The 26,420-nt window shown below is 42.8% G+C and overlaps 1 protein-coding gene across 3 annotated transcripts; it reads right to left on the bottom strand.

The window, feature by feature from the left end:
• Nucleotides 1–322: 322 nt before the first annotated feature.
• Nucleotides 323–26,420, bottom strand: prkcg (protein kinase C, gamma). 3 transcript variants are annotated; one of them, XM_085423158.1, is made up of 17 exons: nt 18,008–23,964; nt 16,769–17,100; nt 13,225–13,256; nt 13,036–13,118; nt 12,056–12,167; nt 11,402–11,530; nt 11,142–11,298; nt 10,705–10,906; nt 9,992–10,189; nt 7,955–8,128; nt 7,589–7,680; nt 7,074–7,136; nt 6,765–6,903; nt 4,912–4,992; nt 4,622–4,729; nt 3,788–3,928; nt 323–3,006 (listed from the first exon to the last, which is right to left on the bottom strand). In XM_085423158.1, the coding sequence occupies exons 2-17, from the start codon at nt 17,008–17,010 to the stop codon at nt 2,845–2,847; spliced, it is 2,115 nt and encodes a 704-aa protein (XP_085279284.1). In that variant the 5' UTR covers nt 17,011–17,100; nt 18,008–23,964; the 3' UTR covers nt 323–2,844. The 3 variants fall into 3 exon arrangements, with proteins under 3 accessions (XP_085279284.1, XP_085279285.1, XP_085279286.1); XM_085423159.1 differs by lacking the exon at nt 18,008–23,964 and having other exon boundaries at nt 16,769–17,461; XM_085423160.1 differs by lacking the exons at nt 3,788–3,928; nt 4,622–4,729; nt 4,912–4,992 and having other exon boundaries at nt 18,008–26,420.

Below are 26,420 nucleotides of genomic sequence, written 5' to 3'. Positions count from 1 at the left end.
GCACACTCTGACCTCAGGGCACGAGCGAGAACGAGAGTGAGAGATTAAGGGGGGCGAGAATAAGAGACTGAGGCGCGATAGGAGCGACGAAGGATAGAGATAGAAGCAGAGGAGGCAGTGGCGAAGGAGGGGGATGATATCGTGTCAGAGTGACAGTGAATGATGGACTGCACATACAACTCCAACCACTGAGCGCTGGTGGTTCAGTTACACCAAGGCTGATGCTGTCAGTGCTAGAGAAAAGATTGTGATGGAAGTTAAGAATCAGCTTTAGATGTAAAAGAAACAGGCTGATGAGGAAAAGTGTCATTACGTGCTTTATTTTCTGTTTGACACTCTTCAGGTCTGCACTGCAGATTAGAAACATATCCCAGACAATTAAGAAGGTTTATCTGTCATTACAAACATATCTACCTCAGGTATATTCAGATTAAAGTCACTTTAACGTAAGCAAGTATGAACAATGGCTTTTTTTAAAATAAAGAAATAAATCAACACAAAGATCAAGAAGGTTTTTTTTCATTAAAATATGCTTTTATATGATATAGTCCACTCAAAATTATACTCCTACATATCCACTGCCTGAACACCATTAGCATAGAAAATACTGTATAAGTGTAAATCAGATCATAATACTGATGTAGAGGCCGGGAGAAGACAAGCTACACATATCAACAGCCAGCAACAGGAGTATTTCAAAGAGATACAAGCAACACAATAAATTTGGACAGGTGATTATTGAAGAATGATGTACAACGATGCAGTAAAGCATTTACAGTGCAGAACTGACAGAAAAGACAAACAGAGGGGAACAGAGATGAAGGGCAGATAGAGAAGGGAGGGAAGTAGACAGGGAGATGGGAAGTTGATGAGATTTTAATGTGAAGGTCAACTTGTTATAACTCAGATCTCCACAGGGATATTAGTCCCATCATGGTGATGCTGGAGGGGCCGGGGGGGGGGGGGGGGGGGGGGGGGGGGGCTGCTTCAGAGGAGGAGGGCACGGAGGGAGATGCCTGAGAGGTGTTTTTGCTGGTTCAACAGCTACAGTAGCCCACTGAACAGAGGGGTCAGCATCTTCTCCGTGCGTGAGTGTGTTCACATGCCAGGGATTGCACTTTTGAGCGTGAGTATGTGTGAAAGTGCGGGGAGGAGCGTGACAGGGAGGCAGGCTCGTAGTGAAGACAAAGCGAGAGGCCGTGCGTGTTTGTTTGTCAGCAGCTTCGCACGCCATCACAGAAAGAGACACTTCACTGGTGCTGTTTCATCATTTTTTCCCATCAACTTTATTTTCTTTTTCCAGCACATAAAAACAAAACCTATCAGATACATGATCTATCACTGATCTATTGCACTATTGATCATCATCTATTGTAATTATCGTACTGAGGGATTGTGTGCACTGACATCTGACTTCGGCTCAATCAGATCTAAAATAACAGGCAAACAGATGTAAAGCAAAACTGTACATGAAAAAAAGAATCAAAGAAATAAAGCATATTTATGTGTAAAATGACCAGCTGGTTCATTAGATAAGAGCACGGGGATGAGATTTTTGCACAGCAAGTTTGCAGCCACCTGCTCTGCTCAGATAGGGCTTAATGACAGCACTGCTGTTATTTTTCCACGTATTGAACAGTCCCAGTGAGCCTCACTTTTAATTACTCCTAATCAATACTGTGAGCACATCATTACACAGCAAAAAGCTTTACGGCATACACCATTAAAATCATAAGTATATGTACCTGTGCAAGCTAACAAGCCTCTCGTCTGGGAAAGACATTAAAAAGAGGCTTTTATTGATAAAACTGTAATGTTTACTTGGAGTAATAGGATATTTGTAGTTGCAATGCAGATAGGCCATATATTCCATAGCGTGCTCAAGAATAAAAAAATAATAATAATGCAGATAAACTGTGAATGTCAAATGAGGACTCCCTTCCAGTGACATTACACACCACACAGTGTGAGCCTGGGTGGTTGGAGCAGAGCTGTGGTCCACCCTAACTGTCACATTGTGATAACTGCATTGTTTAAACATCTCAGTGGGTCATCTGAAGTCGTTAAACCTTGAGGTCGAGCCAGGTCAGAGGAGTCTGACTAAGCGCTTCCACAGGACGCCTCTCTTATAAAATACACAAATATCTAAAAATGGCTCCCCGCTCAATTTGCTTCATAGTCAACATGTCATTTATCCAAAATAGAGAGCACAAAAAACCCCAGAGTGAGATACTGTAGGTAGTCAGAAAGAAACATTTAAGTGCTGTTGATGCTGAGTACTTGCAATGGACAATACAAAGTGCTAAGGTGGAATTGGCATCAAAATGGTGAGATGTCCTGCTTTTACATACTGTGTGGTCATTGTAGCTGCATGAATGAAACCCTGACTGGTGAAATATAACTGGTAAATTACACGTGTGCACAACATATGACTACTTTACTTAAAGGAAAGGAAAGTAAAGTATCTGCCTTGGATAGTCTAGTGCTATAAAAACTATCTGCATGCATAGAGATTATTTTTCTCACGTTCATACTACAGTACCTTTAGATCAAGTTAAGTCTTATAAAAAAAGTCTAAGATGGCAGTCCATAGTACTGACTATGTTTGCAGTGTTGATACACATTGTGTGATGAGTGAGTTAATAGACATGCATCAAAGAGAGTGCCCGAAAATCGAGGTGTCTTGGCATTTTCATGTAAACGTCTGAATTTGGTTATGAGAGGTGTAATACTCGCTGCTAGCTCTCACATTCAAATTCTCTGCTATAAAACTACAATCGGAAGGATAACAGGATTATCTGGCTAGACTTGGAACGGCGGCTGGAGCAGATTTGGGAGCCGTTTTCAAACAGCGGTGAGCGGTGACGGAGCAAAGTCTGGGTTGATGAAGGAGAAGCCTTCGAAGTCTTCCTGGTTCATGGCTGCGAGTATATCCGGGTCCGAGGGGGTGAGCGCCGTTTGAGCAGCTGTGAAGAACTTGTCAAAGTTCTCACCTTTTTTCCCACCCTGGCGATGAAGAAGAAGAGAAGGTATGTACACACAAGACTGAGATTGGGGCACATCTTCATGCATGCATGATATTGCATCCACAATAAACTTTACAAAATCCCTCCCCCCGGAACAAAAATAGTTTATTAAAAATGTTAAACTATAAAAAGAATCCACCCCCACGTTTTTTCCTCACTGAGACCTCCTTTTATCTCACTACAGAAGCACACAGGAAGAAAGCTGATCACATATCCTCCCCAGATGCCTAACAGCATATGACAGCCGTTCTGCCGAATGATATGAATCTCATTTGGCTAATGGGCCTGGCCTCTAACCCCTGAGCATACTCGGCTCACTCAAGGCACACCTCACAAACGGCCAGTGCGCCGGCACTTTGGCAAGTGGCAGGCTAATGATGACATACATTTGCATATGGGAGGAGTAGGCAAGACCCCAAGGTCAGAAGGTCTTGTCTGTTATGACTGAACTGTCTGTTCCTGAGCTCTTAAAGCCTATCTAAGAACCCAAAGAGGTGATAAATGAGGAAATAGAGGGGATGTGAAGGGGAGAGAGGAAGAGACAGAGAGAGGAAGAGGGAATGAAAAGGCCAAGGCAAATGTGGAGGAAACACGCAGGGAAACGAGGGACAATGTGGGAGTCAGAGAAAAAGGAGACAGATGGAAGAAAGTGACAGCTCCAATTCCCTATAAGTGTCCTCAGAGAGGCAGAGAAGAGAAGAAAGAGAGGAGGAGGAGGAAGAAAGAAGGAACATGTGGTTCATCTGTTTAACTGAACTGACAGTTCTGGGTTTGAAAGGTGGCGGGATTTCCAGTCTCTCCAGACGGTCCCAGTCAATCCAGCGGAAGAACGGATGCTCTCTGATCTCCCTCTCTGCATCTTCTCCTTCACCCAGGCGCTTGGCCGGGTGCTTTGTCAGGAGCTGAGTCAAGAGAGGAGGAAATGAGGGGAGAAATGTGAGAAAAAGCGACTAGGCTGGGATAATAATGTGATACAATAAATGACTTCTGTTTATGATCTGCCTCGGTTAGAGCAGTCGGTGTGCATGATAAGCTTTGCTTTATTTTGGAATCATGTACTGTAATCCAATTCCTTTGTTGTCTTGCCAACGAATGGATTTTTATTGCACTATCACTTTGAAAAACCTTGACATTTTTTGGGAATTATGCTTGTTTGCTTCTTGCAGAGAGATGAAGATCATTAAGATTCTGCTATCTGTACACCAATTATGAAGCTACAGCCAGCAGCCACTTAGCTATGCATAAACAACCGGAAAAAAAACAAAACAGTTCTTACTCACTATTTGTGAGTAATAAAACTCAACTGTCCAAAACATGGATAAAAACACTGTAGTGTAAAAATAAAAAGTTTTGCGCTGAAGAGTAAAGTTGGTTGCCTCCAGCCTGATATCTAACAGGCAGTTGTAAAAGTGGTGTCGGTCCAGCTCTTTGTAAAGAAGCAAATTAACATAGTTCCAAAAACTATTCCTTTAGGCGACCGAATACAATCTTGCACGAGTAAAGAGTTATTTCATTTCCTGATTTACAGTACATGAACTTTTATCTTAATTGCCCGTGTGTTAAAAGTTAATATGAGAAACGAGGATTGAACTCACTCCCTTGCAGATAGCTACAGCCTCCCGAGAGAGACTTTTTGGGTATGAGACACTCTGCTCCATGATGGACTGAAACAGCTCCTCCTCGTCAATGCCATCAAATGGCGGCTTAAAGGAAAAGAGAGTGAGGGAGAGAGCGGAAGAGTTTAAGCACAGACCTGTGGGCAAATTGATAACGAATATAATGAAATTAAAGTTCTTTGAAAGTCTTTTGAAGTGATTACAAAGGACGAGTACTGGGGGCTTAAAGTGTCTGTGCACGCTATTGTTAGGATTAAGCTGAGTGTTACCTGTCCTGCCAGCATTTCATACAGCAGCACTCCATAAGACCACCAGTCCACTGCTTTATTATAGGGCTGATAGGCCACAATCTGGGGGAGGGAAAAAGGATGGAGAATGTATGAGAAGATATAAATGGGGAAGAATGGCAGTGCAGCGATAGGAAGAGAGAGGCAGCTGGCTGCTTGGATGATATGCAGCTACAAGAAACAGCAGGGGTGAAAAACAGAGAGAAGCGAAAGGATAAAGTGCGGCGTAAGGGAGGGTTCATGTGTGAATGAGCTCAGAAATAATCAACACACGGATTTGGATTTGCACTTGTGTTCACAAGCTTGTGTGTTTGTTTGTTTGTTTGTTTCCCCGATACGTGCGCGCGTGTGTGTGGATGCCAGGAGGGGGAGGTGGTGGTGTGCTGTGCAGAGGGGCACGAGGGAACAATCCCCAGCCTCTGGGGAAATATATTGCAACTCTTCCAAAATGGCAGACACAGGAGAATCAATGGGTGTTTACATAACAGAGTCAATACCCAGGGGTTCCACAGCAAGGTTTACAATATCAAAGACGCACACAACAGTCGCTTCCCCACTTTCTCCCCCCCCCCCCCCGTATCACTCAGCTACGAGTCCACCGACCGAGATGCGCCTTCACGCCTTCTCTGAAGTAAATTGTTTAAGATCACTTCACACGGTAAGGGGCACATACGCATTTCCAACAATTTGTAAGGTAAACATTATACAGGCAGACAGTTATGGTTTACATATCAAAAGAACATCAAGCAAAACCACCTTTGCTTTTTCATTATTTCACTGCGGCTGATATTTGCACTGACATTAGTGACATCCCTTTTAGTCTTTTGGTGCTTCATCTCATTATGTTCACACAATTTCAGCTCCGTCTTCAACCACAGACAGTGGCGCACATGAAAACTGAAACAGGATTTCTTTGTTACAAATTTATACTGACCGATGAAACGGATTTCTCTACTTTAAAAAAAAATACAGATAATAGCCGAGCTTTTTGCCACCCTTTTCCTATCATTCAGAAAAATAAACTGCTGACTTGAAGTAATGTGATTACATGTAAATTCTCAATGTAATACTATTGCATAGGTACAATGTGGAACATTAACTTCAATGGAATCTGGTCAAAAGAAATGTATTTTATTGGTATACACTCATTTTATACCAAGGATATTTTCCTTAATTATTCATTACTTAACAACCTTTCATCTTTCATGTTTATGAGGGCAAAGAATCATTTTTTAAGTGCTCCACCGCAGCTCAACACAAACACTTCTTTGTTTGCTTCCTTCAACTCATTAACCATAACTTTAAATAAAAACCTACTTAATTTTACAGACTGCTGAAATCCCATAACAACATGAAATAAACCTCACTACATTTTCTGGAAATGTACTAAAAAGTAAAGTTGGCAAAATTTATAACTGCCGGGTATGAGCAAGGGCAAGCTAGCCATTGTAGTGGTTTGTTTAACTATTTTTAAATAAAGACTTTACATGCAAGTTAAACCTGTCAGCGGCTGTGAGAAAGCGGCGCTATGCTCGTAAAACAATGTCTCTGAAGGACAGTAGTGACTTCTATGCAACACTCTCATAGTACAATCACACACCACTGCTTACTGAATCATGTGAAGTTAATTATTCACAAACTGCTGACAAGGTCAGAGAGGACAGAAGAGACGAGGGGGAGCTGCAGCGAAGCAACTCGGCGTCTCGCGGCAATGCAGAACAGGTCAAGCAAACTAAGAGGGGTGAAATGAGGGAAAATGAGGGAAAATAAGGAACAAATGAGGGAAATATCAGGAGTGACTGTGGACAATAGCGTGAGGGCAGTGGTCACGGTACCTCAGGGGCGATGTAGTCAGGAGTGCCGCAGAAGGTATGTGTGGTGTCGCCCTCGAACATGCCCTCCCTGCACATCCCAAAGTCTGCTATCTTTATGTGGCCCTCGCTGTCGAGCAGCACATTATCCAGCTTTAGATCCCTGAGAGGGGAGAAACGCCACATAGGTATGAATCACTTTGATAGATACCATCTTTATAACAGTCATTAGCTACAAGAGACATGATAAATCTGTGTCGTGTCTGTGCCGAACGCAGACTGAAGTGAACACGGGCAAACAAGGCCACGTTATGAAGCAGCCTACTTCTTTACCTGTAGATGATGCCTTTGCTGTGGAGGAAGAAGAGGCCGACCGCTATCTCTGCCGCATAAAACCTGGAGGGAGAGAGGAGGAGGAGAAGGAGGGACAGAGAATCAGCTAATTCAAAAGAGGATGATGACAAGAGGTTAGGAGAGAGGGAATGGCGCTGGAGAGGGTGATGAAAGGGAGAAGCAACCAAAGAGATGAAAGGCAGGAAAATGAAGAAAGAGAGATGGAAATGAGCAACAGGGCAAAAATTTGTTTTAGATGATTGATCAAAGATTATTGATTAGAAGAACAGCCAGGGGGAGGGAGAATGTAGATGATACGATAAGATTAGTGGGAGGAGAAAGTCGGGGAAGAGAAAAGGGCTGGCACTTGAGTTGATGACTTTTTATGAGTCACCAGGTATAATGAACAAAGCTAAGGGACGAGTGTGTATGTAAGAGAGCACAGAACAAAAAGGCAGGAAATGAGACTTTGTGTAGATAAGGACGGTGATTAAAGGAGCTTTTTGACTACATACGCTGCGTGAGGCTCTTTGAACTTCCCAACTATCTGAATGTGAAACATCAGGTCTCCTCCGTTGACATATTCCATCACGTAATACAGTCGGTCCTGCAGAAGCAAAAACACACACACACACATGCGCAAGCTCCTCATGCATAAGCACCTCTTGTCCAAATTAAAAAGCAATCTGTTAAAATACCTCCTTCAGGACCGAGGACCTTGTTAAAGAAAGCAAGCTAATTATTTCATTTATTAATCGGAATTCGCCCAACCTGGACCGAAACAACTCCTGGGAGGACGATGCAGCCAAAGTGTCAGGCAGCTTTATGGCCAATTTAATGAAATTTAGATAGATCATTTGGGAACCCAGATACCCACACACCTCAGTCTGGAAGGCGCAGTAGAGGGACGTGAGGAAGTGAGGACGAGAAAGGAGCGCCAGAACCCTCCTCTCTACTAGAGCGCTCTCCGTGTCCTCGTCCTGGAAGAGAACGTCTTTCTTCAGCACTTTTATGGCAAACAGACGCTCGCTGCCTCGCTCCTCTGCCAGCAGCACCTGTGCAGGAGCGGGAAGAGAAGAGAAAGTTTCTGAAGAAACAAGGAGACAAGCGTGAATCCCAAAAGTCTGCAAAGCAGCTACCGTATGTCTTCAAAACCCATAAATAAACAAAATGTTTACAGAAAACACAGGACTGGCTTTCGGGTTGAAATGTTAGAGAGTCGAGAAAACACAATTTCCCCAAAATTCCAAAGTCACCTTTGAACATTTCTGAACGGATAACACAACAGCAGCAAACCAGGAGCAGCTTTAAAAAAATGACTATAACTTTGGCATAAAGTCCTCTCAGACTTAAAAAAAATCCCCAATGCAACTCTTCTCGCTCCAAAGACAGCCATGCATGTGACGTGCTGTACTACAGTCAGGTCTGAGTGTTTTTTAGGTTATTGTGTTAGCAGTGATGAGGTGCACTGGTCGCAGGAGAAAACTAGTTCCACTGTTTAAATAAACCAGCGCCCGTGTAAAATGAATAAAAGGCATATATAGTGCAAGAGGAAAAGAAAAAGTTATAACTTCAGAATGGATAACAGCAAGTTTGGTAATGTACATGTATGATGAAATAACTCAATGTAAAGTTTAATTAAAGTTGAAACAGGCCTGAGGGTTTCGAGACATTAATGTCTCGAGTGGACAGGGAAAGCCCTAAAAGCTTGCTCTCGTGTTTTAATCAGACATTAAAAACACATTTTCTCACTCCTATTAAACTGGCTGCTCGTGGGTAGCTCTGAGTGCTAATGATGCTATAATTTTCCACAATGAGTGCCACGTGATCCAGGTTTCACTGAGATAAATATGGTCAATAAATATGGAAAATGCTGACAACAACACTGTTAGAAATGATCAGCCCTCAGTGCTGAGCTGTAATAGAGGCGAGTGGAAATTAAGGATCTCATTTTACTTTCAAGTGGAGGTGAATAGCACTGAAAATTACACCGTTTTTAAAAATATATATATAAAACAGTGCGACTACGCTAAGATCACTCCCTCTGTGTGTGTGTGTGCAGGGCTATTGATGAACTGCCAGTCAGCAGGAGAAATCCTACCATCTGTGATCGTGTCTCCTGCTCTGTGTCGTGGTTTTAAACCAACTCACATAAAAATAGGACTCATCACCCTGCAGAATATTACAAATCTTAGTAGCATGTACTTTTTCTATTTGCCGCTCTTGTTATCCCATTTCCTTTTTGGTCATTTTGTCACTTTCTGCAGCACAGTAATCCTTCTCTCTTCCCTCTATCTCTGTCTGTCTCCTTCTCACTTTCCCTCACTCAGCAGCCCCGGGGTCTGTCTCTCCTTTCTTGGGTCCTTTTTTTTTTTTTTCCTCTCTCCTCACATCTTACGTAAGTCGAGTCTATTTCTCCTGTCCTCTGTAGACTCTCCTCTGACAGTTATGAAACAGCACAGGGGGATTTCAGAAGAGGAAGAAGGACTCAAAACTCCTCTCTCTTCATTATGTCTCATCTACTGGGGAATTAAAGAGAAAATGGAGAGCAAAGGCTCCCTTGAAATGAACACCTCCAGGATGACTGCCTGTGTAGCATGTGGGAAGCTCACGACTGCTGACAACACAAAAGCAGCAAAGGGTTAAATGAATCATTTGGCAGCAGAAGTAAAGACAGTGAGTATGTTCGTAAGAAAGGGTAATTTATTATTTTTTTCAAAGAAATTCTGGTTTCCTGTGCCTGGGAGCTGCTGCATGAAATGCCACTTGAAGGTCAAGTCCATCGATAGAAGAAAGGATTTAAATCCAGGAATAATCTTTGTTGTTTCCAGCATGAATGGTCTCTTTGATATCATTCACAGTTGCTGGATAAGAGGTGATGATTGTGTGTACAAAAGAAAAGATGGCATTTCGTTTACCTTGCCAAAGCTGCCTTTTCCAAGAACCATGAGGAAGTTGAAATCGTGGATGCCCATTTTAACTTTGCCAGGGCCCGGAGTGTGGACAGGGGGACAGGAGGGAATGAGGGTCGGGGACAGGGCCACGGGAAATGGTTCAGACAGCGGGGAAGGCATCGCTTGAGGCAAAGAAGGTGTAGTAGCATCTGGCTGAGGCTCCTGGAGAAATAAAATGGGATGTTCGAGATAAACGACACACACCCACACAGATCCATAAAACAGGAACCCAAGACCAACCTCAAACTCCCTCCTACCCCCCAGTTTTGGACTGCAGTCAGGCAGCACAATTCTGCACCCTGGTGGATGCAGAGTGCAACAGAGAAGAAAGGGCACTCAGTATAATTTATTATCTAATTATTTAGCAATAACACCGGCATTAATCTTCCAAGTTTTTTTTTTCTTCCTTAGATAGAACTGTAGGAAACGGGATAGTTCAGCAGGACAGACGCTGACCCAGTATGAGCTGTGGCAGCTGCTGTTTGTTAGATGTAGGTAATTATAAGCTGATAAAAGCTATGCCAAGGTCTAAGGATGAATGGTCAAAGGCATGGCACAAAATAAAGGGTTGCTCCACTTCCTGGTGAATACAGGTATAAATATCCCGTCACTTGCTTTTTGTTCACCTTGAGCCCATCTGATGGCTTTATGTCCATATAAAGCAGCCTGCTGCCTACCTGCAGGTCCGGGTCTGGCACAGGAATGTTGTAGTACTCTCCCTCATCTTGGGCCAGCAGTTTGAACCAACCACTGATTGGACGCCTGAAGATCTCACTCACGCCAAACGACAGCGCTCCCATGAAATCGTTCCTAGACGTCCGGTCCCAGTCCCATATCTCCACAGACAGACGCCTGTCCCACTGGTGACCACGCACGGAGCTGAGGAGTCAAACACACACTTGTGACAATTTGATACATGATGAAACACAAAGCATAGAACGAAATCATCCCTTTTCAGTGTGACCTTTGCTGAAATGTCTTATTTCCCCTGGATATCAAAGATGCACCTATAAGAAAGTAAAGGTTAACGCCGCTGAGTAATCCGATTTTACATATAGCAACGTTTGTGGCAGAACCCTGTAAATTTTCCACCCTAAAGTTTGCAAGGACTCACAAGGTGAAGCTCTCATTCCAGACGGGATTGAGTGTTGAGCGGATGGTCTTAGTCTTCTGTTTGCTGTGGCTCTTTGGGTCTGGAATCAATTTCAGTTTAACATACGGGTCTGACAAGCCATTTGGGTCCATGGGCATCAAGTTACGAGCCTCCCGCACTGAAACAGCAGTGAAACAATAAAAGGAAAGAAGAGAAACCTTACATTTCCTGCAGAAGCCTGCTTTTTGTTTAAATTGGTTGAATCCAGCGGGTCCTCCCACCTGTGACAAAGACGTCCTCCTTTTCTCCTCTGATGGTCAGATGGATTCTCCCTCTCTTCTCTGTGTGATCCTGGCCACACAGACTGGGGACGCTGGTCTCGCATCGCCGATGGACGTTCATGTCACAGCCTCACCACACAAAGACGCACAAAAGACAAAGTGTGAACACAGACATGCGCTGGATACATGTGGAGTAATTAGTTGTAATCAGTCTAAATCCACTAGCTTTATTAAGCATAATAATTAAAAAGATGAGATGAGGAATAGTGGTTGTGGGCTTCACTAGCTTTCAAAAAACAAGAACATTTATGTGAGCAAGTTCTGAAATTATTGGTTGGTATGTGCCAGACATTCTTCACGGGGTATAGAAGCCTCCTGGACTCTCCACTAGTTTCCAAACTCTTCATCTAATTCTCAGCAAGAAAGTGAACAAGCGCTTTTTCTTTTCTTTTTTTAGTGACTAACTATTCCTTTATCTTAGCCAAAAAAAAAAAGAAAAGAAAAAAAGATTAATGATAATAGTAGCTGGAAGTCTTCTCCAGATGTGAGTTTCAGCAATGTGCATATGTGGAGTGATATTCATCTGAGCATAATAGCTAATAAAGGCTCGAAGCACGTAGATTTATGTATCTCATAGAGTGGAGTGAAACTCACTGGTACATTTCATGCCCTGGTGTATGAGGCCATACAGCAACGAGCCACAGTGGTCACAAAATGTAGGGCTGGAGTACGTGTGGATCTTAAATGTGTGTCGACTCTTCAGGTCCTGAAATAAAACAGAAAAACAATCTGCGCTGAGAACTCGTTCTCTCTCACACACACATACATACGATGATTGTGGAACACACACACAGACACACACACACACACACACACGTGCAGAGCGTGATTAGCGGAGAGAAGATGAGTGGGGCATTCGTGGACAAGCCAATTAGATCTCTCCACTCGGAGAGGACACACAGTGTCTGCGTGTGTGTGAGCGTGTATATACTGTGCACAGAGGGATGAATCATTTTTATCTCTCTTCAGCTCATCAGACCACCCCACCGCCACGCTTCATACACCACCTTCTCCCAAACTGTTTTCCCTCCCTTGTCGCACTGAGTCGCTATTTAAAAACTGTCACCCTGTTTCTTCTCTTTCCCTCTGTGTGTTCTTTCACTGTCTCATCCATTTTCGATCTCTCACACATGCACACACACACACACACACACATTTTCTCATTGACCTCAATTCTCAGGCAGTTTATTTAGCTGGTAGAAAAAAAATGTGAGTGAAAGACAAATCTCCCTGAAATCCTCAAAATGCCACACAGAAGAAGACTGAGCAGTCTGTGGCTCTCGCTCTCTTTCTCCCCCCTCTAATTCTCACTCTTATCAGTCCATCCTGCCCTCCACCTGTGTCTCCCCCACACCCTATCTCCCACTCCCAGCATTTCAGATGCCTTCTAGGACTGCACGACATGAGTGCAGACGTCATGGATGGAAACAGGCTGCATGATGAGAAAGATGCATGGACTGATGGCTGACTCACGCACACATGCTACTGTCATCAAAGGATGTTGAAAAATGATGATGACGATGCAAATCTTCACAAAAACCGAAAATAAGAAGGGAAAAGATATGTCTGCTCACATCTGGTCTGGGGGCGGTCACAGAGCCGGGGCACGTGAAGGTCACAAACTCGTGACATCTTTTGTGGACCACAAAACTGCAAACTAGAGAAAGCAAACATCTCAGAATGAATCTGCTTTGCAGGACAAAAAATACATCAGAGAAGATTAACGCTGCAAGGAAAGGCAATAATGCTAGGTTTATCTCTACCTTGACATTGGAATCCCTGTTTCCCAATGCCCCTGTGTGAAAAAGACACATGGATTAAGATACAAAAACAATTTTCTGCAGTCCTCCTTAAGGTGAAATATTTAGCTTTGGAGAATGAGATATTGCTGTTGCGTTACTCTGCACTGTATAAAGACAGGAATGCAGACTCTAGTGGAGAACAAATTGTCTCATAAAAAGACAAAAAAACACCAACAACTTGATATACTAAGTCATTATGTGTGAAGTTTGAGTGCTTTTCCTTTCAAAGCCTCACCGCTGACCAGGTCAAACACTTACACGCACACACACCAATACAATGCTTCTGCAATGTTGGCTAGCTTCCATGGTCTCCTTAAAGCTTTAATTGAATAATTAAGTCATTGATTGACTAAACAGTCCACTCAGCAGCTTGCCTGTTGTGGATCAAGTTTTGATTAGAAGACTTAGAAAGGCAGGCAAACGAGAGACCTCGACAGCTCCTCTACAGTCATACCGGAGAGGCTCAGGGGTTCATAGGAAACTGACCATAATCACTGATCTACAATCAGTTCACCATCTGGCTGAGTAATAATTAAAGAAAGGGTTGCTGAGGGTAATCTGATCCTTGATAGGCACTCAACAGAAGTCCGTGTCTGCAGCACCAAATGCATCCGACCAGTTCTGCTTTTTGACCAGCAGAGAGCATTAGAGAACCAGATATGGTGAGGATTCACAGAGCTGCTTTCTGGCCAGATATCACAGAGAATTTAATGTAGGGGATAACTGCATTTTGAATTAATGATGTGAAAAAAATCTACCAAACACATGCAATTGAATAAAATGCTTCTATAAAAAAATCAGACTAACCCCTCTTGGAGCTTTTTTTTGAGAAAGCTCTTTATCAAAAAACACACTTTGACATGTGACAATAGAACAAACACATAATAAACAAATGAATTTTGCTGCTGCAGATAGAGAATCTATGACACTCTCTCTGATGGTAATTAGCACCGTCCCCTCACAGCGAGCAGGTCCTGGATTCGAATCCATCAGCTGGCTGGGGCCTTTATGGGTGGAGTTTGCATGTTCTCCCCGTGCTCGCATGGGTTCCCTTCGGGTACTCTGGCACAGTCCAAAGACATGCTTGTTAGGTGTTAACTGGTAATTCTAAATTGGCCATAGGTGTGACTGTGAGCGTGAATGGTTGTCTGCCTCTCTGTGTGAGCCTGGCAATAGATTGGCGAGCTGTCCAGGGTGTACCCCCCCAACTCCCGCCCTATGACAGCTTGGATAGGCTCCAGCCCAACTGCAATCCCTTATTGGATAACTAGATGGATGGATGCTGCAGTTGGTGGCACAGCGGTGCAGTGGTTAGCACTGTTATCTCACAGCAAGAAGTGCCCGAGATTGAACCCGATGACTGGCTGGGGCCTTTCTGTGAGGATGCATGTGCCTGTGTGGATTCTTTCCAAGTTTGCTGGCTTCCTCCCACAGCCCAAAGACATGCATGTTAGGTTAACCGGTGATTCTAATTTGGCTCCAGATGCTAATGTGAGCATGAAATTGTGTGTCCTGTTGTTAGCTCTGTGACACACTGGAGACTTGTCTCTACCTTGACAATACGGATGCTTTAATTTCAGACCATTCTGATGTGGCTCACTATTATGGCTTATTGAGACACTTGATGGTGATGTTATGACCAGCAAATCTGATCTCCATCTATGCCAAATCACAATTCAGCCTTCTTCAGCCTCCTAACATCCACCAGGTGCTCTGGTTAGGATAAGGATTAGGTTAGGATCCAGTCTATTTATAGATAGGGTTTTTTTGTCCCACTTGGCACACACAAGTGGAAAAGCTTGTAAAAGAATAAAAAACAAAACAAAAAATAAACACAGGACCAAAATGACACTATATATGCAATGTTTCCTTAAATAATCCACTTGTTTAGTATATGGATAATACCATCTGACCCTAACAGTAAGCAGGTGACCAGCAGCTTGGTAGATGTCAAAAGGTTTAAGTATCATAACAAATATTTTAAAAACTATGATCCTTGTTAGTATGCTAAGACTGGACTGTGACACGAAGCAATTTCACTTTTTTAATGTTTTCAGACAGTTTAGCTTAGTTATTACCCAAAGGAGCCAAAACAGGTACAACCCACTCCTCTTTAAGACCTTGACTTAATAAACAAGATATTTACATTTACAAATTAGAACAATCTTGCCTTAGTCTTTAATTAATCTAACAATCTCCCCGGGGCCTCTAACACCGTGATTGAAAGCGTCTGCTCTGACATCTTGTGCAAAATAAGAGAGTTTTCAACCTCATCTAAGAGCTGCTACCACTGCCAAGACAGCAGCCAGTTGGAGAAATGTCCTGAAAGATACCCAGAGGCTGCTGGCACGTACAGCGCCCTGCATCCAACATACACTCCCACCATATGTTCAAACACACAGCCCCTTACACTCACAACGATAAACACAGACTACTGCGCCTTCAGTGGTCGCGCTCACAGGGTGTCGTCTGATCATAAAGAAGTCAAATCTGATTCTAAATTCATGTATACGCGCATAAATGTTATAAATGATGATAAGCACTGGTATGTTATTTTACTCTCAGGTTTTTTTTTTAAAGGTAATCTAATATTTTAAGTTATTAAAGTCACCTGTAAATACTTATATGTACTTCTAGATACTTAAAACCTTAAATACTTACACCAAATCCCAGTTTGGGATTTAGGTGTTTCTGAGATTAATGTCAGAGTTTCTGTAACATTAATCTCAAATCTCCAAATGCAGTCCAGCACCATCTGGAGCAATTACAGCAGATAGTAAACATGGTAAAACTCTATCAGTGCCAAACCGACTGCATTTTAGAATTTTTACTGCTTTTTACTGTATTTTACTGCTTTTTACTGTATTTTACTGCTTGGTTTAGTTTACTCATTAAAAAGCATACTACTAACTCTGTGAAAACAATCCTATGATGTGTTTTGCCTCTCAGGAGGAGACTGCAGAAGTCTGAAACATTAACCCTTTTGAAGTCTCAGTCTGAATTTCAGACTGAATGTTTTCTACTCCTGCATTATTATTGTGGATATCTCAGATTCTTCAGTCCATCCCTTATGAGTCCTTCAGATTTATGAAACTAAAGAGTACCCCTTTAAAAAAAGAAAGTTAATTATTACTAAAAAATTAAATTACTTCAGGGTTGGTGCCTGTCTGTTTTAATGCAGTCAGGCTAAAGTTCATATTCTAATTAAGTTCTTGTTTGTGTGTGTTTTTTCAGTATATAAATCAATGCATCGGCGTGTGTGAGTTCCTAAAGTAATGCCTGGATTATGTGGGCGGCAGTGTGGAGGTGAGGTTATGTGATAAGAGCAGGTCACTGTGGGCAGTCTCTCCAGCAGGCAGCTGGAAAGGGTGAAAGAAAGAGAAAAGAAAAAAAAGCAGTGAAAGTCAGCACTACGTGGAGTGGTGGGATGCCTGAGGAGGTGGTGTTTGAACAGTTGGGGTGGTTTCTGTGTAGCTGTGTGTGAGTCTGTGTGTACGTGTGTTACCATATGAAGTCGGTGCAATGACTGCAGAAGGTGGGCTGTTTGAAGAAGCGTGCTGTAAACTGGTGGTCTTTCACTTCGACAATCCTTTTGTGTTTGAGCGCTCCCTTCCTCTGAAACACGGGCACCCTGGGTGGAGGGGAGAGAGGCGAGGGCAGAGGGGAGGCACTGGGGGAGGTTGCAGATGTAGGGGAGGCCAGTGTCAGTGGGGAGAGCGAGGGGGACGGGGAGACTGGGGTAGACATGATGCCTGGAGGATGCGGTAAAAAGATGAAAAGGTAAGGGGGATTGGATGATGAGTGTTAGTAACGAAGGCTTTGCTTTGAGCAGAAGACCTTGAATAGAACAGAGGAGAGGGCGGAGAGGAGGAAGCAAGGACAAGGAGGAGGAGCGGGAGGAGGACGATGGATGAAAAGTGTAATGGGTCAGAAGTTGTATTAATGGCACATGGGATGTAGGGTAGGGAGCGGTGAAAGAGTGACGCGATGAGGAGAAAGATCGAGAAGGGATGAATGGGCCGGAAGTGCAGCGCGAAAGAGGGAGCACAGGGAAAGTGGCAGGTAGAGATTGAAAGAGAAAGAAGAGATATAATGAAGGAGACAGGGAGGTTAATTCACATGCTGAGACAGGAGTCTCTTAAGAGACGCTAAACGATTAGTGCAACTCGCTGCGTCCCACATACTGCCTGCCCATGCTACCCATGCATATCCATGTCCCTCGCAGCTATGACTACCCCCCTTCCCTTCCTACCCCCTGGTCGTTATGTCAACTGTACTTCTGTTGCCATGTCAACAACACCCCCACCAGCTGCTCCAATATTAGAGTCTGGTTTCTCCTCATCTTCCTGCCTGCCTTTTTTAGCAATTAGTCCCATTTCTGAAGAAAAGTTTGGACCAGAATAATATGTACATGTCTATAGGGAATGAGATGCGCTGGAAAAAGTGCAAAACGGCAATATTAGCTGGAGAGATTGTGGTGCAAGAGTTGCACGCTACTAAATGATAAATGAAACACCAACAGAGATTTAATGAATAAATAAATAAGCCCACAGCGAAAACCCATACCATAAAAGAAATGTGATGAAATATTTGTGTCTCAGCAAAGAAGCAGGAGCAAATCAATCAAAGGCGTGAAAGTGGACGGTAAGAAAAATGGCACAGGGCTCAGTAATGAGTAGAATAATGACAAGAAGAAATAAATGTTGTACAGACTCACACGGAAAAGATAATAAAGACTTAATACCTGAATTTGGGACAATTTTGGAGGAAAGTTTTGAGCTGAAGATGTCTTTCTCCTCGTGTTCTCCTCCTCCTCTCTGTCTGGCTCACTTCAAATGAAAGGCTAAGGTGTCACACCTGTAGCTGGTCACCTCAGGAAAAAGAGAACAGGGGGAAGAAAAAGCAGTGGCTAGCAGGGGAAAAACAGCCCCAAAAAAAGAAAAAAATGAAAAGAAAAATGTAAAAATGAAAAATGGGTAAGCAACAAGCGTTTTGAGAGACTCAAGCTTTCTAGGAACCAAATATAGAGAAGTGAAGTGATATATATCCGTTAACCCAGAGGCAGGGTGAGGAGGAGGACGAGATAGAGAGGTGGTATTCTCTTTCCAAGATTGATTCGGTTTTTACTAGGAGGAGGACGAGAGAAAGAGAAAAGGAGAGAGAGTGGAAGTAAAAACAGAAATACGGAGAGAGAGAGAGAGAGAGAGAGAGAGAGAGAGAGAGAGAGAGAGAGAGAGGAGAAAGATTGAGGGGAATAGGCGGCGATTCATTTTGAAATCTGGGTTACTTCTCTCAGGAGAGGGTGAGGGAGGTAGAGGAAGGAGGACGGATGAGGTAGAACATGCCATTTTAGCACCACAAATACAGTATGGACAAGCAAGTGCCAACTGTCTCTCACTTCCTCTTGTGCCAGATGGAGAGAGAGGATTCAGTCTGAAAGAAAAACGCAGAGCTTCTGAGAAATGGCTGAGCGTAGCTAAAAGTGGAAACAAACTCAAGTTTGCTGCCGATCCAGCTGACTGAAGGATCAACAGGCCTGCAAAACAAACAACCCTGTTAGTCCATGCTGCTACGGCTCAGTTTCGGGCTTTTCACATCAGCGTTCTGAGATCAGGAGTAGAGTGGCGATATAGTAACACTGCTCCGCTCTGCACTGAAACCAGGTCAGCTAAGCCTGATGGGAAGAGTAGTCTCCATGAGAGTGGGACTTTTTGTCTGCCGCCTCTACAGTTTGTGGGCATTCAAAGGACAGGCAGATAGTGAGACACCCATGGCCCATAAAAACACAAAGCCTTACAGTCCAAACTACAACAGCAGATGCAACCTATTGCTGCATACACAGCCGAGCAGTAGCTTCTTACCTTTTCTATAGGGACACATATTTATTGAGACCCGGTAAGAGTCCAAAGAACTAAATGCTTCCAGATTTGTAGTAGAAGCATCCATCCATTTTCTTCTGCTTATCCAATTTAGGGTTGCAGTTGGGCTGGAGCCTATCCCAGATGTCATAAGGAAAAAGGAGTGTTTGCCCTGTGCCAAACGGTAGACGCGCTAACACATAGAGACAGACAACCATTCACACTCACATTCAATCAAGATTTGAACACAGGACCTTCTTGCTAGGCTGATCACTGCACCACACACGCTCCTGCCCCTCCAAGAGCTTCATATACAAATTTCTTGATAATGAATAAACAACCTAGGCCAGAGATCATTATGGATTGGCGGTGGCTGCTATGGGCCTGGTAGATCCCCTGATACCTTTGAGAGAGCTTTATAACCTCAAAAAGAAGGGGAACAAATTTATAGACAAATGACCAGAGGGGGTGATTTGTCTATACCACAGCCCAGAAGGGCCAGGGTGTGCTCCAGCACGTCAAATTCAGATAAATGGCCTCTACTTATAAAAGTAAGACTAGAATATAAGATATTTGCAAATGTGCCTTTTCACTTTCTTGCCAGATGAGAACAATGACATCTCATGTCCGTTTAGCAAATATGGAGCTGGAACAAAGAGCTGGTTAGCTTTCCAAAAAGACAAAACAGTGGGTAACCACCAGCCACGCTCAGACAGTGGGAGAAGGGCAGAGTAACCAGAGAGAACCCACACAAAGTCAGGGATCAAGACTAAGACCCAGACTGGATTTAAACCCAGGACCTTCTTACTGTGCTTAGACCAGGGGTGTCGAACTCCAGGCCTCGAGGGCCGGTGTCCTGCAGGTTTTAGATCTCACCCTGGGTTAACACACCTGAATCACATGATTAGTTCATTACCAGGCCTCTGGAGAACATCAAGACATGTTGAAGAGGTAATTTAGCCATTTAAATCAGCTGTGTTGGATCAAGGACACATCTAAAACCTCCAGGACACCGGCCCTTGAGGCCTGGAGTTCGACACCTGTGGCTTAGACAGTAACAAAAGCTACCAATCTGCACTACTGAGCTCTCAGCAAGTCTTTGTAAATAGCATTCATGCAGCAATCATAGTGTAAGAATGATGCCGCTGTTTTTGGAGACTACGTGCCATGGTTAGCAGTGCAATGCTCATTATGATCTTTGGATGTGCTGAGATGTCAACAAGAGCCAGGCTATATTTAGAAGTCATTCATGAGAGATTGCAATGATCTTTACACCTGACTGTCACTCAGAAGTAAATAAACACATTTTCATAATTCATTAGTTTAACTTTAAAATCACAATCCCTTTCACAGGTTGAAAGCTCATGAAGCGACAGCAAGAACAAACGTTTGTCATCACAATGCTACTAATGCAAGCGCACACAGACACAATTAATCACAGTTTATGTGTGCATGTATGTGTGCAGGCCATGTGTGGTCCACGGATGATCCTGGGAGAAGAGAGCAGCAGGCAGGATCAGAGGCAGAGGATGGAGGGGTGGATTGGAGTGGGACAGAGAGACTGAGAGAGGGAGCGAAGGGTTGAAGGTCTAATTAATGGAAATGTAGGTTATTAGTCTCCTGATGAGGACACTGGCAGAGAATTAATTAACAATTATAATTAGCAAGATTGTTAGAGAGCAAAATGGTGTCAGCCAGCAAGATAATAGTGAGCTAGCGTGCATAAGGTGTGCGTGTGTGTTAGAGTCAGTCATTTTTGGTGAAAAAAAATAACAGCTGTGTGAACATGCCCTATCTGACAATGATATATGTCATTTCAGCATTAGTCATGCAGAACCAGCAGCTGATTGGAAATGATAGGGAGGGGGCTTTCCTTTGCTTTTTCTCTATAGAACTGCCTTTGCTGTCTTCATTTTCTGGCCCATAAGACTCCCAGTCTTCATTGGTCTTATCTTAGATGAGTCATGTTCTTGTTCTGTTGTCACAACTAAATGAGAAAGATGTCCTTGCGCAGTGAGAGAAAGACACAGGGGCACAAAAATATAAGCAGCAGACCATGCACTCTTCAGTAATAAATGCATTGGAAAACAAAACATAAATGGCTCCCAATGCGTTCTCTCCATGCGGCATGATGAGTAAGCACTTATGGCTCTAAAAGTGTCTGTATCAGTGTGCTTTTGCATGCCCATTGAAGCATGTGTGCGTGTTTGATCCCGGGCCATAAAAGTGAGCTGGTGTGCAGCCAGCCAATGATGCATTAAGGCTGTAAACCAAAAAGACATATACACGTGGAAGTGTGCAAAACACACTGATTCGGCCTGCATGATTAACAGCAAAGGGAAATGCTATAGACACAGAAAGAACTGAAGCCAAAAGGAAATATATATCTGACAATGGAAAAAAACAGAAGGCTGAAGACACCACAAAAAACCTGTCTCAGTTATGACCAACCACTAGTCCCTACTCACTCTTTTTCTCTCACAGTCTACAGATGGCCATCTCATTATTTCTGACCATGGCTTAATGAAACAGAAAATTCTCCTCCGATAGAATCTTTTTGAGGGGGGAGCAATCAGCACTTTACCAATTACATGCATCCATTATCATCTAACGAGTGCTCAGTCGTATCAAGCACCGACTTCAACCTTGCTGGCTGGCTGGCTTTCTCCAATGAAATTAAGGTAAATTGACTTGCCTAACTGTTGTTTGTGGAATCAGGGGAGAAGTGGTGTCTGAGGTAATCATATCTGCCTGTTAAATTTGTCTCTTCAGAATCAAATTGGCTCTGTTTGCCAGTATTGGCTTCTATTTGCTTTTTTAATGAAGTGTGGTCCGCTGTGTTTTTCAAAGAGAGCAACAAACCTCCACGCCAGTCAGATGAGACATTTGGCAGGCGATTAGGGTCTGTCAACATGGCCTACAAAACTCTCAGTCCTGAAACAAATAAGCCTGCTCTCCATATTTGTTTTACTCCTGACCTGACTCTCAGTGCAATGTGAAATGCTGCAAAGTGGAAAACCGCACGCCTAAACAGAGGCATTTGAGCAAATCAAACATCTAAGCGTGTAAGAGGTGTCAGGTATTAATGTCTTTAATATTACATCACTTTGTGCAGTCGTTTACAAGTTATGATTTTCATTACAACTCTGCTGAACCGGTGTAGTTCCAGGAAGTCTGTCTCTGTCATAGCTTGATTAAAGATGGACTCAAGCTGTGGGATCCCATTTTGAAATATTGAATTTCAGGCGTTCACCATCTTGGTGTTTTGAAACCAAATAAGCAAGTGTGGGGTGGATATGACCAAGGAGCTGAGAAGACTGCACACTCATAAAGTATGCCTTGCCCTAAAGCAAATCCTTCTTTTTTATTTTCCTCTAAATACGGCCATAACTTAGAAAATGAACCTCATGGTGTATTAAAAAAGACTTTAAACTAGCATCTGAAACCATAACTGTAATAGGAACGTGTTTACTGACCTATTAAATCAAGTGAGCCGTAGACTTCTATACAATTAGACTTTTTAGAAATCACAGGAGTTGCCATCTGCTACCACATGCTCTCTTCCATCTTATCACAAGCTGATGTGTGGTCAGGGAATGCTTCTAGTCATATTTCCACTTAGTGTCATTTTCCCTGTAGTTTCCTTTTTACATGTGAGGAAGAAAGAAAACCTACAGTCTATGCCCACGTTAGAAGGGGGTGGTGGATGGCACAACTGCACAGCCTTAAACCAGAAGTTTGAGTCTTGTCTGACAGCTCCTTGGTCACCACGGTTACACTGAGGCGACACCACCAGAGCACTGTTCCTGTTCTCACTGGACCAATTTCAAATGCTGAGTACGTCCTACTGACTCTCAGACTACTACAACTGCATATACAAAAAATGATGCTCAAAGGAGTATCCAGACCACCTACAAGTCCTCAGCTAGGAAGCTAAAAAGAATGCAAGGTTGGCTTTTGCACACTGGCTTCATTTCTCAGATACAAAGAATCTATCCATCGATTTAAATACAACACTAATGTCTCGGGCCCACTAGAGTAAAAATGGGACAGGACCTCCTTATGACTGAGAAAAATGTGGTTGCCTGATGATTGCACAGAATCTTTTGACATTCAGTGACTGTTTGCAAGTATTTGCAGCAGTTGCCCGGAGACTGAACGTGCAAGACCCTTAACTTCTGGGTGATTATTCTCAATTGCAAGGTGTGTGCAGAGGCTGCCTGATGGGATCCAACCTGTCTCTAAATATTTACAAAACTGACTGCAACCACTGCTTTGCAAAAAAATTGCCATCTAATTTATAATCATAGTTTATAAAATAGTTAATAATCTCATTGCCATTTAATCTGTCCTGATGCACTAAAATCACTTCTGAAGACGTGAGTGGTGGCCGACCTGGTCCACATCTTTGCAGAAGCCATTTTTAAAGGTAACTAGATTTTTTAATCTCCAACCAACCACTGTTTTTCCTTTGTATGCCTGTAGCGCAACAAACTGCTTTCCTATTTTGTTTTAGCACATTCTAGCATGCTGCTTCAGCATAATGCTTTCCACTGATGTGTAACTGTGCATTACCATATGCAGAGGGAAACCATATGTAATGGCTCTTGCTTAACTTGAATGATTGTATAAATGCATATGATTTACAAATGTTTTAGAAACTTTTAGAAACACTCAGGCAGTGAGCTTGACCCTGATGTCTGATTGTGTTAACTAATAGTTTTTTATTTACACATCCAACAGCAACAGAGGAACATGAGCATTCGCGTAAATGTAAGTTCACTTTTCTTGTAGCTGTTTTGTTGGGAATACTGAGCGGTACAGACATCTGTATGATGAACTTCTTTCATATACCTGTAGTTATGTATTATACCATTACTTTAAAATAAGGACTTTGTGAACTTTAAACTTCTTTCTACCTTGACCATTTTTTAATTTTGATATATAAAACATTCACCATTGGCAGACCTTGTCTCCACTGGGTATGTGCAAAAGAAAAAAAAACTAACAAGAACTCAAAGCCTCAGCTTTTGGGCTGCAAAACCTTCCTTACTGCTACAAGGAGGAAAAGAAGGTTGTGAACAAAATGCGCTCAAGGGGAAGGATGAAAGCAGGAGGGCAGGGGTTTCAGGGTAAGAGGGGCGATTGGATAATGAGGCATGTGGAGAACAAGGTAAAGTCTGAGGATATCTTAATCTTCATCCCAGTTTTCTAGGATGAATTCCCTTTGGGCAGGCGGCACTACGCGCGCGCGCGCGCACACACACACACACACACACACACACACACACACACACACACACACACACACACACACACAAGCAGTGGCAAATAAGGATGTAATACGAATAATTATTGTGTCCTAGATGCGGTGTTAATGTTGTTGCACACATACTAGCTGCACAAGACAGCAAACTTGCATTGCTGTTGATGTGAATGCTCCCTCTTAAGGACTGTCAGCACTGAAACACTGACTTTAGAGACGAATCAAGAAAATACAATTTAAATAGGGTGAACAGCGCCGGCGCTCAGATTAGAGCTGAAATGATTATTCTATTAATTGTTCAGTTCATTCATAGAAAATTACTTTTTTTAAACAAGATGATTCATTCAGTGTTTTTTTTAAAGCCTCATATTCTCTTAAGGCTACTCAAATGTACTACCCTGCTCTCCTCTGTTTTATCTTTATGTAAATATAATATCTATAACTTCGGGATAGTAGGCTGAACTAAAAAGAGGCTTTTAACACATCACCTCCAGCAATCTGCCATTGTGATGGCCGTTTTTTTGGACTATTCTTAGAACAAGCACTTCATTGAGAAAAAAAACAAACAAAAAACATCATCTTGGGTAATCTGTGTCAGCATGAGCACAATGCAGAACAACAGAAAATACACGTTGCTGTGGTTTACTCTAATGGTTTGAGACGGACTATCCGCAGAGATGCGAATAAATGAGAAAATTTGCATAAAAAATTGCATGTGCATTATTGTGTAAACACCCTCTGTGCTCATTACCATTAAAACTAATCAAATAGCCACAGATTGCAACAAACACTGCTTGGGATGGCCAAAATAAAGGAAGTGCAAACATACAAACACACATTTGTGCACATGTTGTCTCTCTCTTACTCTCTGTCACACACATAAACAAACATTGGTTTTAGCTGTGGGTCAGTTAGCCCATTTGTCCCCGGATGTAGCTCGGTGTGGCTCGTGTGGAAGAAGCGAGAAATTGGCTGTGTAGCTGGGGGAAAAAAAGAGCAAGATGAAAGGATGCTTGGATGTTTTTTCAACTTCAGAGATCAAGCTGATGAGTTGTAGAACCCTGTGGCGGAGCATACATGATAAAAAAGAAACAGAGCACTTTCCACATATGCTGTACTGCGTGTCTGAGTGAAGTGTGTGAGATACGCATGGATATAGATATAAAGACAGAAAGAAGATAAGAAATTATATAATAATGTATACATATCAATATGTATAATTATACAAAAATGCATATGGCATGTGCAACAGACAATAAAAGATTAGAAGAAACAATGTAGGAATTCAATCAAATAGTGCAGGAACACACTGGTTAGAAATATTTTAAGGAAGGGATAAACTAGAGAAAGCAGAATATAAATGAAATGACGGAGTCAGTCGGAGGAAACAGAATCAAAAGAAGATCAAAACACAAGATGAAGGAAACCTGTTACTGGCAGAATAGTGAGAAAGATGGAGATTGGAGAGGTGTAGGAGCATGGAGCCACTGCACTGCTTAGCAAGACACAACGCTAGACAGAGGCAGAATGATAGCGACAAAGACAGAAAGAGAGCGAGCGAGTGTTAAGCCCTGCGCTGCAGACATGCGTTACAAATCCCCAGGGAGCCGGTGGCAGATCAGTACAGGATCAATCTGCTGCACCTCAGCAGGGACGCAGAACACTCCTTCAATTCCCGCACACCCTTCATCAATGTGTGTGTCATCATACTGTATGTGTTTGAATACCTGAGGTTGGGTGCGCTAGGGTGGTGGTGTGTGGAGGAGAAGATGGGAAAATTGGGTGTTGGGTTGGGTTTAGTTATTCTTCAGCAGATTAACCCAAACTACAGTACTGCGCAAAATTCTTGAGCCACTTCTCATTTCTTTATATTTTGCGAGGAAAACGTGAAATAGGTCCGATTATCTATTGAAACATAAGCAGTATATAAGGCAAAAACAGAGTTTATAAGTCAAGTCAAAGAAACTTTATTTATATAGCATGTTTTAAACAACCTTCGTTGACCAAAGTGCAAAATATACAAAACGTACACC

The sequence above is a fragment of the Rhamphochromis longiceps genome, linkage group LG11 (genome assembly GCF_057381845.1).
Source record: "Rhamphochromis longiceps isolate RC_006_pf linkage group LG11, R_longiceps_female_GT1.1, whole genome shotgun sequence".
Classification (NCBI taxonomy): Eukaryota; Metazoa; Chordata; class Actinopteri; order Cichliformes; family Cichlidae; genus Rhamphochromis; species Rhamphochromis longiceps.
The sequence above is the reverse complement of the archived record's forward strand: the minus strand, read 5'-3'. Positions and strand labels throughout refer to the sequence as shown.

Excerpts from the sequence above, each read along its gene's own strand:
- prkcg (XM_085423158.1), bottom strand. The coding sequence starts at position 17,010 with ATGTCTACCCCAGTCTCCCCGTCCCCCTCGCTCTCCCCACTGACACTG. Across the intron at positions 8,129-9,991 it reads GAAAAGGCAGCTTTGGCAAG|GTGCTGCTGGCAGAGGAGCG; the intron begins GTAAACGAAATG and ends GCTCCTGCACAG. Across the intron at positions 4,730-4,911 it reads ATGAAATGCTGGCAGGACAG|CCGCCATTTGATGGCATTGA; the intron begins GTAACACTCAGC and ends TTTTCCTTTAAG.